The sequence below is a fragment of the Taudactylus pleione genome, unplaced genomic scaffold, assembly GCF_031769625.1.
Source record: "Taudactylus pleione unplaced genomic scaffold, aTauple2 ptg000512l, whole genome shotgun sequence".
NCBI classification, from domain to species: Eukaryota; Metazoa; Chordata; class Amphibia; order Anura; family Myobatrachidae; genus Taudactylus; species Taudactylus pleione.
Genome location: NW_028284914.1, coordinates 2,393,028 through 2,405,958, shown reverse-complemented (window position 1 = coordinate 2,405,958; position 12,931 = coordinate 2,393,028). Strand labels below are relative to the sequence as shown.

Genomic DNA, 12,931 nt, shown 5'->3' with positions numbered 1-12,931 from the left:
TATCAAAGTTCGGAGAGTGATAAAATTGGGAGAGAGAAAGTACCAACCAATCAGCTTTCAACTTACATTTTACAGACTGATTTTGAAAAATGACAGGTAAGAGATGATTGGTTGGCACTTTCTCACAATTTTATCTCTCTCCAAGCTTTGATAAATACCCCCCTTAGGGGTCTATTTACTAAACTGCGTTAGGAGATTCAGGGGTCTATTTACTAAGCAGTGATAAGTGACAGAGTGAAAAGTGATAAGTCTGTGATAAGGTGCCAGCCAATCAGCTCCCAACTGTCATTTTTCAAACACAGCCTGTGAGATGGCAGTTGGAAGCTGATTGGCTGGCACCTTATCACTTTTTTATCACTTTTCACTCAGGCCCTGATTCAGAGCCGGATGCTCTGACAGAGCGCTCGCTCTGAATCAGGGCCGTCCTTCCTAATTTTAGAGCGGCCTACTGGCTGCTCACATAGCTGTGGGTGACCACCCACAGCTATAGCGAGCGGCCAAAAAGATGGTCGCGATGGTCAAGACCATTGCGACCATCGGGCTTGCGACGAGAACCTTGTGGTAGGGTCTTGTTGCCGCAAGCCCTGGAGTGTTTTCGGCTCTATCAGAGCCGAGAGCACTCCCACTGACATCACTTGTGATGTCAGTGGGGCCGGCCCCAGACGATAGGCGTTCCCATGGGAACGCCTCCGTTTGGGCAGCCACACCCCCGGCACGCCCACCAAAGGGGGCATGCTGTCACTCACCATCGACAGCACGCCCCCTTTGAAGCGAGACCCATAGCGACGGCTTGGCCGTCGCTATCCGGGTCTCGCGCATGCGCACGACGGAGTCGGCTTCCTCGTGCGCATGCGCACTGGGCCAACATCGACCCGCTTGCGAGCGCTCAGAGCTCGCGAGCGGGTCTGAATTAGGCCCTCTGTCTCCTAACACAGCTTAGTATCTAGACCCCATAATCTTTTATGCTTCTCACAACTTATGGAGCTCCTTACCCCTCCTGAACAGAGGGCCTAATTCAACAGTGTATGCTAGTAGTGCATTGCTAAATGCAGATTCCCAATGTTCGGGAATCTGCGCAGGCGCCAGACCCGTACTGCGCATTTGCAGAACGGGTCTGCGAGACCGCACGTAAACTGGCAGCAGACTGTCAGTGATTGACAGTCTGCTGCCGTTTTGGAGGGGGCGGCGATGCCCTCCGTTGCCTGAAACGGAGTCGTGTTGCAGCCGTTGCGGGGGGGGGGGGAAGAAGCCAGAATCTCCGTTTTAGGGCGGATCAAACGGCCTTTAACCAGCAAGAAATTAACTATTTAAGAAACTGTACGAGTTGTTTTTTTCCACATCAATCTAGTTTACAAAGCCTTATACGTTGACGGATCTGTTACGGCGAGGCGCTAACACGCAATTTTTACCCCGAAGAGTTTTAAAGCATACCAAAAAAACTATAATAGAATTTACAAAGTGGAAAAGATTTTTTAAAATATGACAGTCAGAGATCGGAAATCTGACAGCACTTTTCGCCTGTTTGCGTTTCGCCGGGTGCCGTTTTAGCAGATATCTAATTGAATACGGGGATAAGCGGGGACGCGCGCGATACTTTTTCACATGGAAAACCAGCGATGTCGGCGAAAAGTCCGGCATGCGAAAAGTCCGGGACTTTTCGCGTCTAATTGAATATGCCCCTATATTTGACAACTTTAAAATAACTCAGTGTAATGTTACCGTTTAAAGACCTACTCGTATTGTAACTGCAATGTACCAATTTATAGACACAGGACACAAATGTCAATGCAACGGGTCCAGGGTCTGTGCTGTAAGTATCAGAGGAGTAAAACTGATTGGGGATTGGGGTTGCTCTTGATTTACCCCACCACAACCCCCCGCCTCCCTTATGACGGACTCATACCAAGCACAGCTATGATTAATGGCAGCAGATACATCGCCCAAATCACTCATCCAAAGTTTTAGCTCCAATTTAGTTATAAACAAACATAACAACAGATGCAAAGAATTGTTAGACGCCAAAACAAGCCGGACCCTCGGTAATGACTCATTGCTTTTCCCGGAGAAAACATTTTTCCAGCCCATGATTCATTGATTTGAAATTTTCTTCTTGCTGTGTGTTATCTCTCTGTCCTTAACGTCTGATTGTTTCTCTGCGTCTGCCCTGTTAGATGTCTGCACATAATCCCCCCTCAATCCTGCAGTATTGTCACCAATAAAGTTATTAAAGAGCATTAGTGCCGGGTAGCACAGACGGTGTAATGGTTAGCATTACTGCTTCACAGCACTGAGGTCATGGGTTCGATTCCCACCACGGCCCTAACTGTGTGGAGTTTGTATATTCTTCCTGTGCTTGCATGGGTTTCCTCCCACACTCCAAAAATATACTGGTAGGTTAATTGGCTCCCAACACAAATTAACCCTAGTGTGTATGTGTGTGAGCATGTGGTAGGGAATATAGAGTGTAAGCTCCACTGGGGCAGGGACTGATGTGAATGACCAAATATTCTCTGTAAAGCGCTGCGGAATATGTCTGCGCTATATACATAACTGATAATAAATAAATAATAGTGAAAGTACAGACCCTTCGGGGGTCCTCCCCAGCTTACTCCTCTCGCTGCGAATATCTGCGTGTCCATCGACCGCATGGGGTCACACAAGCCAGCCACAGCAGTCAGACAATGGAGATTCTAGACTCTCCATTCCACCTCAACTGCGACGACACGCCTCCGTTTTGGGAGGCACCCCTCCCGTCAGAAGCCGGCCCACTGACATCACTAGTGCTGTCAGTGGGAGTGATTTTGGCTCTGATAGAGCCAAAATCACTCCGGGGCTTGCGGTTGAAAACCTCAACCGCAGGCTCCGGCTCGCAGTTGCGATGGTCAAGACCATCGCGGCCATCAAACTGCACGCTCGTATAAGCTGTGGGTGGTGACCCACAGCTATACGAGCGTCCAGGAGGACGTTCCATAGTTATGGAGGCCGGCCCTTATTCAGAGCGTGCGCTCTGCTCAGAGCGTACGGCTCTGAATGAGGGCCTAAATCCCTATTAAGACATAAATATATAATATGTTCTTGTTCTTCTTCACTTTAACCCATATTGGCACATCCCTTACAGATATGATTACCTTAGCAAGTAATAATTACAATCATTACATTGAGGTCTCAAATATGATATAATTTAAAATTAATTGGATTATGCCAGTGGTTCTCAAACTCCGCTCCCCCCACACACACAGGTCATGTTTTCCAGGTCACCCAGCAGGTGCACAGGTGTAGTCATTACTCACTGACACATTTTAAATGATCCACAGGTGGAGCTAATTATCTCACTTGCGATTCTGTGAGGAGACCTGGAAAACATGCACTGTTTGGTGTCCTGAGGACCGAGTTTGAGAACCTGTGTATTAAAGAGTTAATGCTGGCCTTAACCTTACCATAGTCCCCATAGACCTCTATGGGAACAGTGGAAGCAGGCAACTTATCAAGCGGCATTAACTGGGGACCCACGAAGCCATAGAGCCTTTCGCTGTATAAAGGCCGGGTCAAGTAATTATGTTCGTGCAGCGTTTGGCTGCTTAGGAATAATCACAGAGGAAAGGGGTTTTTTTTCCACCTGGGTTTGCCTGGGAAATTGCAACGTACATCATAATGTATTCCAGTGATACATAATGACAGTTACTGCCGGCCCCCTGCTACCAATGGTAAATAGCCCTCATTGTGTTTTAGATTTCTCCCTATAGCTACTGTACAGCTGTTATTCTATAGATAGGAATCTATTGCCATGCATTTATACTATACCTCAGTGGCTCCCAAACTGTTTTGAGCTACGACGCCCTAGAGCAGGCCTGCCCAACCTGCGGCTCTCCAGCTGTTGAGAAACCTCAAGTCCCAGCATACCAGGCTTGCCTACCCTCCCGATTTGGTCGGGAGCCTCCCGAATATCAGGTGCTGCTCCCGACCCCCCGGAAAGGCAGGCAAGCCTCCCGGCTGCCGCCTGCCCCACGCACAACTACTAGAAACCCCCGCAGCGGGTATGCCCGATGACGCGATTCGTGCTGAATCGCGTCATCGTGGCTCCGCCCCCCGCTTCACAATGCCTTTATTTTTGGCATTGTGAAGAGGGGCGGGGCCACGATGACGCGTTTGTGCGGTCACGCCCCCAAAACATCATCATAGCCGGCCACGCCTCCCCCTCTATGCAGGCATTCAGCTCCCTCCCGGAAGGAGGGAGCTGAATGTCGGCAAGTATGCAGCATACCCTCCTACCGATCAGCTGGTAAAGCATGCTGGGACTTGTAGTTTCACAATAGCTGGAGAGCCACAGGTTGGCTCTCCAGCTATATCAGCATTTTTTGATGTTACACAGTGCAATCTAGCAAAGTAGTTTTATCGCCTCCAGTTGTTTTATTTGTGCGAATAAGATGCACATATTAGGGGAAAAAGACAATCGGGGCGGGCGAGGTGCCAGGGACCTGGCGCGTGGAAAGGGCTGTTTGGCACAACCGAAGCCGCAGCATATGAGGATGTATCAGTATTTTATAATTGGCATCCGTCAGCACTGGCTACGCCTATCAAATTGACCATAAAGAATTTGATTTGGCCATGCACCCACAGCACCCAGTTTGGGAACCACTCCTATATCTGTTTGATATATTGTTGTGTAAAGTACTAATGAACTAAACTAGCTACAGATTGGTGTATGCCAACCGTGCTGTTTGTTTTACAAACAATAAATATGAATATATGTGTAATATATGATACATAGGGATCTATTTATTAAACTGTGAAAAGCTCTACCTGCTTCACCATATACATTAAGCATCTACAAGCTGATTGGTTGATTTTTGGGCAACTTATCTCTCTCCAAGGCTTGATACATCTCCCCTTTTGTCTTTCCCTAGGAGCTTATAAATATTTCCAAACCACTGCACATACGCCAGCGATCCCTTACCTCTCCCCTTGTACACGGCCAGGCCTCCGAATACCTGGAGGTACACAGCGACCCTTCTTCGACCAGATCATCCTTGAGGCTAAAAGTGGCCGTGCAGTTAGCTGCAAAATATTTATAAGGTCTCCAGGTATTGCCCCGGTCCATGGACCTCTCCAGCACCATTGCTGCAGGTCGCGGTGACTTGAAGACCATGATGACGTGCGTCAGGTAAAATTCTGTCTCAAAATCCAACCGTATCTCCTCCCGGAGGACGCCCTGTGCCGACTGCCACCAAGTCCCAGGGCTTGAGAAGACGTCATCTGTCATGTGAGCGGGGAGATGGGAATTCTCTGGCTGGTTGACACTACATTTGGTACAACGGGGCTGACTGCAGGAGTTAGGTGCCTGCTGGTATTGGTCCTCGGTATAAAAACAATAGAGTTCGCTGACATTCTGCCCACAAGTGGTGAGGGTGAGTGGCGTTCGGCCAATGGCAAGGTTGCCGATCGGCGGGTTGCAGGAATGACCGTTGCACCTGGGATGCTGGAACTTGGCGGAATCTGCAGTGAATTGGAAAGGGGAGGGAAATACAGAGAAGCTTATTAGCGTGTTACATGGAGATGGATCATCATTTATTACAGTCTCATAGGTTTGCTTCATATTTCTGGTGCAAAAAAAAGTTTCCTATGTTTCCCTTATCAGTGCTAAGGAGAACTGTGTTAGTGTTCGACTGAATTTAAATTTGCACTTGTCACATCACTCGGAGTTATGACGGCTGCAAAAAAAAAATACTTTTACCAAGCACCTTGGTCAATAGCTCATTATGTACATCGACCCCCAATATCTTGTATATACAGATGGAGCAGTATGTGGCTGATTAATGCAGGGCTCGACAAATTCCGGGGGCCAGGTCGCCATGGCTACCAGATTTTGCTGCCTGGCTACTAGATTTTGCAGTGAGGGCGGAAGCAGATCCTCATCAGCTCCGGCGGAGATTCGTGCCTAAAGTATTGCGGTGTTCATATCATGCACAGGAGTGCATGTGCTGAGTGTCGCCTGTGGTGACTGCTGTGCCTGTGTCTGTCCCGGCCTGCACTGACGACCAGGCTTGCCTACTCTCTCGATTTGGCCGGGAGCCTCCCGATTTTCGGGTGCCGCTCCCGGCCCCCCGGAAAGGCAGGCAAGCCTCCTGGAAGTCTCACACCCTCCCCACCTCCCCCCTGAAAAAAAACAGAAATCCCCGCAACGGGGGGCCCAGTGACGCGATTCGTGCAGAATCGCGTCATCATGGCCCCGCCCCCTGCTTCACAATGGCGAAAATCACGGCATTGTGAAGAGGGGGCGGAGTCACGATGACGCGATCGTGCGGCTCCGCCCCCGGCTCCGCCCCAGTGTGACCCAAAATGTCCGTCCCGCCCCGGCTCCGCCCCCAATGGCCAGCTCCGCCCCCAATGGCCGGCCCCGCCCCCCGCTATTAGCCGACAATTAACTCCCTCCCGGAAGGCTGGAGCTGATTGTCGGCAAGTATGCTGACGACTCCTCTCCATCCTGGCCTGCTCTGATCCCTGCTGTCTGTCCCAGTCTACGCTGATCCTCCTGTACGTCCCGGCTGTCTACTGTCTCCTATCTCCGGCTGCATAGAGCTCTCCAGTAGTAGGGTCTATGCGTGGCCAGGGATTGCGGAGCAGTGTCAGATGGATAGTGGTGTGACCATGAGGGGGGGGGTTGTTGTACTTACTGGCACCATTGTTTTATGTGAAATGTGGGCCGTTATTACTGGAGGGTGGGGGGTGGAGCAGGGGAGCTGTGCAGAGCAGTGAGGGGGCCTCCATGTTACTGTATCCATTCAACTGTGACCATTTTGTGGACTAGTATAGTGTGTATAACACACAGAGCTGTGCTCCTCACTCACTCCTGTAATTGTTTGGGGGGAGGCGGTGGTCTGGCTCCTACACTTTCATCCTGGCTCCTAGATTTTAGAAAAATTTGTCAAGCCCTGGATTAATGGCACCAATAGGAGAGATCAAATCAGTGCCAGAGTCTACTGCGGAAATAAACGGTGAGAGAGAGTAAGGAAGCGCATAAAGACTGAACATGGGCCCTTCCCTCTTTTGATCCCTCCCTACATCACACATATTACATACTCTGTGCTGCTGGGAACCCAGCTTCTTCTACTATGTAACTCTCAGTCTGTGGCTTCCTGATGCTTTTATTCCCCTCCTCACATCATGTCACTGCCCCTGTCACATGCAGCCCCATCCTAACACATCACTCATCTCCTGATGTACTCTGTGCTGCTGGGGTACCCTGCTCCTTCCACTATATAACTCACAGTCTGTGACTTCCTGCTGCCTCCATTCTCCTCCTCACATCATGTCACTGCTCCTGTCACATGCAGCCCTGTCCTCACTAATGGTGCGTACACACTACACGATATGCTCCCTGAGCGATATCGTGTAGTGTGTCCTCGGCAGGCTGTGCTCAATGTCTTTCATGACATTGAGCACAGCCGCTGAATGATATCATTAACGATATCGTTCAGCGCCGGGCTCTCTCCCCCATTCCCCAACATGCAGCAACCTGACGAGGTCGTCAGGTTGGCCTGCATGTCAGCCCGATGAACGATGATGACGAACGACCCGCGGGAACGCGCGTCGTTATCGTTTATCGTTTTGGGGTTAAAAATGGACGATAAAGTGGACGACTGAACGATAACGATATCGTTCAGTCGTCCACTTTATCGCCCAGTGTGTACGCACCATAACACATCACTCATCTCCTGATATACTCTGTGCTGCTGGGGGACCCAGCACCTCCCACTATATAACTCTCAGTCTGTGACTTTCTGCCGCCTCTATTCCCCTCCTCACATCATGTCACTGCCCCTGTCACATGCAGCCCTGTCCTCACTAACACATCACTCATCTCCTGATATACTCTGTTCTGCTGGGGGACCCAGCTCCTCCCACTATATAACTCTCAGTCTGTGGCTTCCTGCCGCCTCCCTTTCCCATCCTCACATCATGTTACTGCCTCTGTCACATGCAGCCCTGTCCTCACTAACACATCACTCATCTCCTGATATACTCTGTGCTGCTGGGGGACCCAGCTCCTCCCACTATATAACTCTCAGTCTGTGGCTTCCTGCCGCCTCCCTTTCCCATCCTCACATCATGTCACTGCCTCTGTCACATGCAGCCCTGTCCTCACTAACACATCACTCATCTCCTGATATACTCTGTGCTGCTGGGGAACCCAGCTCCTCCCACTATATAACTCTCAGTCTGTGGCTTCCTGCCGCCTCCCTTTCCCATCCTCACATCATGTCACTGCCTCTGTCACATGCAGCCCTGTCCTCACTAACACATCACTCATCTCCTGATATACTCTGTGCTGCTGGGGGACCCTGCTCCTCCCACTATATAACGCTCAGTCTGTGGCTTCCTGCCGCCTCCCTTTCCCTCCTCACATCATGTCACTGCCTCTGTCACATGCAGCCCTGTCCTCACTAACGCAATCACGTCAGGATAGGATACTACACCCCTGTTCAACAGAGCTTACAATCTAATCAATACAACAATAAATAAATAAAAATGTCTGTTTATGAAAATGCTACAGTCCTATACCCTGAGCGGTTAAACCCAGAGTCACAGGTCATCATGCCAGCTTGTGCTGTGGGCCTGGCACAGAGGGATAAGGGGGCAGACGGCTGACATACTGCCACAGATCTTCAATAATTAATAAAATGCTGATGGCTGGGGAAAGCAGCCTTATCTCTTTGGGAGCTGCTGTTGCATACACTGATTCCCTGACAGCAGCAGCTGAAACCGACCATTCTCCAATGATCAGCCAGCATCCTGTCTCATAAGCCAGGGAACCCGCCTGTTCCATTAACCCCATCCTATCCAGGTGACATTAGAGCAACCCTGTAAACACATATATATGTAACACCTATCTACTTACAGAACACAGTAACAGCGTCAAGATATTGATGGTATTATTAATATCTTGCAGATTTGGGCAAAGCAAAGTTGGTAGTAAATTGTGGGTATGTGCACGTAAGAAATGCAACATTCCCCCGTATGTACGTACTCGCTCCCTATGTGTACGCTATGCTACTAGGCAACATCACCAGTTCGCACCTGCCCTATACTAGGTGATACAGATACACCCCCAACTAGGCGTATTTACACTTACCTCCAGCTCCGCAAAGCACGCAGTTGCGGTGATGCACCCGGATTTTACCTACAGCACGTGAGATCGCCCATGTTACACCACGTTTACGCCTCTTCAGTTATTAGTGTATGTACAGTCAGGTGCATAAATATTGGGACATTGACAGAATTTTCATATTTTGGCCTCTTTTCACCACCACAATGGCTTTGAAATGAAACAAACAAGATGTGCTTTACCTGCAGACTTTCAGATTTAATTTGAGGGTAATTACATCCAAATCAGGTGAACGGTGTAGGAATTACAGCGGTTTCTATATGTGCCTCCCACTTTTTAAGGGGCCAAAAGTAATGGGACAAACTAAACAATCCTAAATCTAACTTTCACTGTTTAATACTTTGTTGCAGATCCTTTGCAGGCAATTACAGCCTGAAGTCTGGAACGCATAGACATCACCAGACGCTGGGTTTCATCCCTGGTGATGCTCTTCCAGGCCTCTACTGCAAAAGTCTTCAGTTCCTGCTTGTTCTTGGGGCATTTTCCCTTCAGTTTTGTCTTCATCAAGTGAAATGCATGCTCAGTCGGATTCAGGTCAGGGGATTGACTTGGCCATTGCATAACATTCCACTTTTTAGCCTTAACAAACTCTTTGGTTGCCTTTGCAGTATGCTTCGGGTCATTGTCCATCTGCACTGTGAAGCGCCGTCCAATGAGTTCTGAAGCATTTGACTGAATATGAGCATATAATATTGCCCGAAGCACTTCAGAATTCATTCTGCTGCTTTTGTCAGCAGTCACATCATCAATAAATTCAAGGGAACCAGTTCCATTGGCAGCCATACATGCCCACGCCATGACACTACCTCCATCATGCTTCACTGATGAGGTGGTATGTTTTGGATCATGAGCAGTTCCATTCCTTCTCCATACTCTTCTCTTCCCATCACTCTGGTACAAGTTGATCTTTGTCTCATCTGTCCATAGGATGTTGTTCCAGAACTGTAATGGCTTTTTTAGATGTTGTTAGGCAAACTCTAATCTGGTCTTCCTGTTTTTGTGGCTCACCAATGGTTTACATCTTGTGGTGAACCCTCTATATTCACTCTTGTGAAGTCTTCTCTTGATTGTTGACTTTGACACATATACACCTACCTCCTGGAGAGTGTTCTTGATTTGGCCAACTGTTGTGAAGGGGTTTTTCTTCACCAGGGAAATAATTCTTCTGTCATCCACCACAGTTGTTTTCCGTGGTCTTCCGGGTCTTTTGGTGTTGCTGAGCTCTCCGGTGCATTCTTTCTTTTTAAGAATGTTCCAAACAGTTGACTTGGCCACACCTAATGTTTTTTCTATCTCTCTGATGGGTTTGTTTTGCTTTTTCAGCCTAATGATGGCTTGCTTCACTGATAGTGACAGCTCTTTGGATCTCATATTGAGAGTCGACAGCAAATTATTCCAAATGCAAATGTCACACCTAGATTCAACTCCAGACCTTTTACCTGCTTAATTGATAATGAAATAACTTGGGAATAGCCCACACCTGTCCATGAAATAGCTTTTGAGTTGATAGTCCCATTACTTTTGGCCCCTTAAAAAGTGGGAGGCACATATAGAAACCGTTGTAATTCCTACACCGTTCACCTGATTTGGATGTAATTACCCTCAAATTAAATCTGAAAGTCTGCAGGTAAAGCACAACTTGTTTGTTTCATTTCAAAGCCATTGTGGTGGTGAATAGAGGCCAAAATATGAAAATTCTGTCAATGCCCCAATATTTATGCACCTGACTGTATATGTAACACCTATCTACTTACAGAACACAGTAACAGCGTCAAGATATTGCTGGTATTATTATTAATATCCTGCAGATTTGGGCAAAGCAAAGTTCGTGGTAAATTGTTAATCTTTGTGGCCACAGACGCTATTTATGTTGTGTCATTTGCACGGGTTTAGCCGCTTTACTTCTTAACCTGGTGCATTTGGGCGAGATAAGTAATGGGCTCGCGCCCATCTGCAAAACAATTGAACGCCATCCGTCAGTAGGGGCGTATTTATAATGGGTGCAGAGTGTGAGGTGCACATGGGCCCCAGGGTCTAGGGAGGCCCACACCGCACACCCTCCACCCATATTTAGTTTATATTATACTCACCTTTCCTGCTGTCTTCAGAGTGGGGCCGGCGCTGCAGAGCCGCAGAAATCACTTGCGCAAGCGCAGAAAACATGTTCCCGGGAATAACGCACACGCCAGAATCTACTACGCTGCCAGAGACACGTGCCCCCTCCTCTCTTAAAACGCCCCTGTCCTTCGGGCAAAAACAATTGAATTCCCCCCTTGAGATTTGCAAAGTTTATAATGTTTAAGACCCCCATCCACCAATTATTCATTCTATAGTTGCAAGCAAGGTGTTCTCAGGGGTTGGGTATGGGGATGCCAGTGCTCTGGATCCCGGCGGGCAGAATCCCAACGCCGGCATCTTGACAGGGTTAGGATACCGACACCTGTTGGTCTGTTTCCTAAGCCTACCCCTAACCCCAATACATACTGTCAGTATGCTGGCGTTGGGATTCTGACAGGTATCGAGAGTCCGACGTCGGAATTCTAAGCGCTGCCATCCCGACTGTCGGTATTGTGACCCGTTCTTAGAACTGCGCAAATTTTGCACTGACTTACTGCACAAATTGTGTAGCACTGTATCTGTGCCCACTGTATATGAAGGTATTTGCTTTGTATGTTATTGGAAATGTAAAGTGGAAATGAGTTATGTGTGTGTCAGTCGATGACCAATCACCTCTAGTACATGTAGATTGGTAGATTGTAGCTGGAGCACCTCCCAGGGAGACGATGGATCATTTTAGGGCTGCGAGATGGACTTTCACAGAAATATGTCAAAGTGCAGTAAATAACATGTGATCATTTTAAGATTAACTAAAGTAGTTCTGTTATTGACGGACTGACTAGAATGTGCAGAGGTCAGAGGGCTGGGAGCAGCCGGAGAGAACGCAGGTTTTAGGAATAAACTACATTAACATGCAGGGTGGGGGAGCCAAGTGATAACATTTATTTTTATATGGAACAGAGAATTGAAAACATACTGACGGCAACATCTGTCCCCGCAGCACGCCTGGGAAGTGGGAGGAGATGTGCCGGGATATGGGAACCAGGACTTTTTCATTTAATCACAATAGTTTGATGTGTGTCAGATCAGGAACATCAGATTATGATCGGGATGCTCTGTTCTCCTACAGATGAGCAGTGCGGACGCACAACTGTGCCACATGTCCTTCACGGACGGGGCAGTCGCTGTCCGGAATGTACAGAGATAACCATCACAGGCATTTTATTCTATGATAAAGGTCTGTTATAAGTTTCAGCAACTCTCTAAGATCCTCACAAAATGTCCAAAAATTTCAATTCAAATCTAATTATTGCAGGAGCAATTTGGCCCTAAAGGTAGCAGCCTGCCAGTAGTGATTCCATTGAGTGAACCTTTAGATTCAAAGCGGCAAGAATTGAAAAGACAAAAGCAACCTGAAAATAGATATGCAACATGTAGCTGTCAGGGCATGCTGAGACTTGTAGTTACACATCAGCTGGTTAGGCACACGTTGCTAAGGCTAGGGGGTATATTTACTAAAGTGCGGGTTTTTAGAAGTGGAAATTTTGGCCATAGCAACCAATCAGATTCTACTTAACAGCTATCTAGCACCTTCTAGAAGATAATAGCTAAAATCTGATTGGTTGCTATGGGCAACATCTCCACTTCTAAAACCCCGCACTTTAGTAACACATACCCCTAAGACTGATGTAGTAGGAAGTGAACATGAGA

The 12,931-nt window shown here is 48.0% G+C and overlaps 1 protein-coding gene across 2 annotated transcripts in view; it reads right to left on the bottom strand.

Annotated features, from left to right (window-relative positions):
- Window positions 1-12,931, bottom strand: part of LOC148501604 (netrin-4-like) — a 98,942-nt gene that overhangs the window by 60,146 nt on the left and 25,865 nt on the right. For both annotated transcript variants that reach the window (XM_088450211.1, XM_088450212.1), the window contains one exon: window positions 4,955-5,493. In XM_088450211.1, the coding sequence (XP_088306337.1) occupies window positions 4,955-5,493 (539 nt within the window). The remainder of the gene's footprint in view (window positions 1-4,954; window positions 5,494-12,931) is intronic.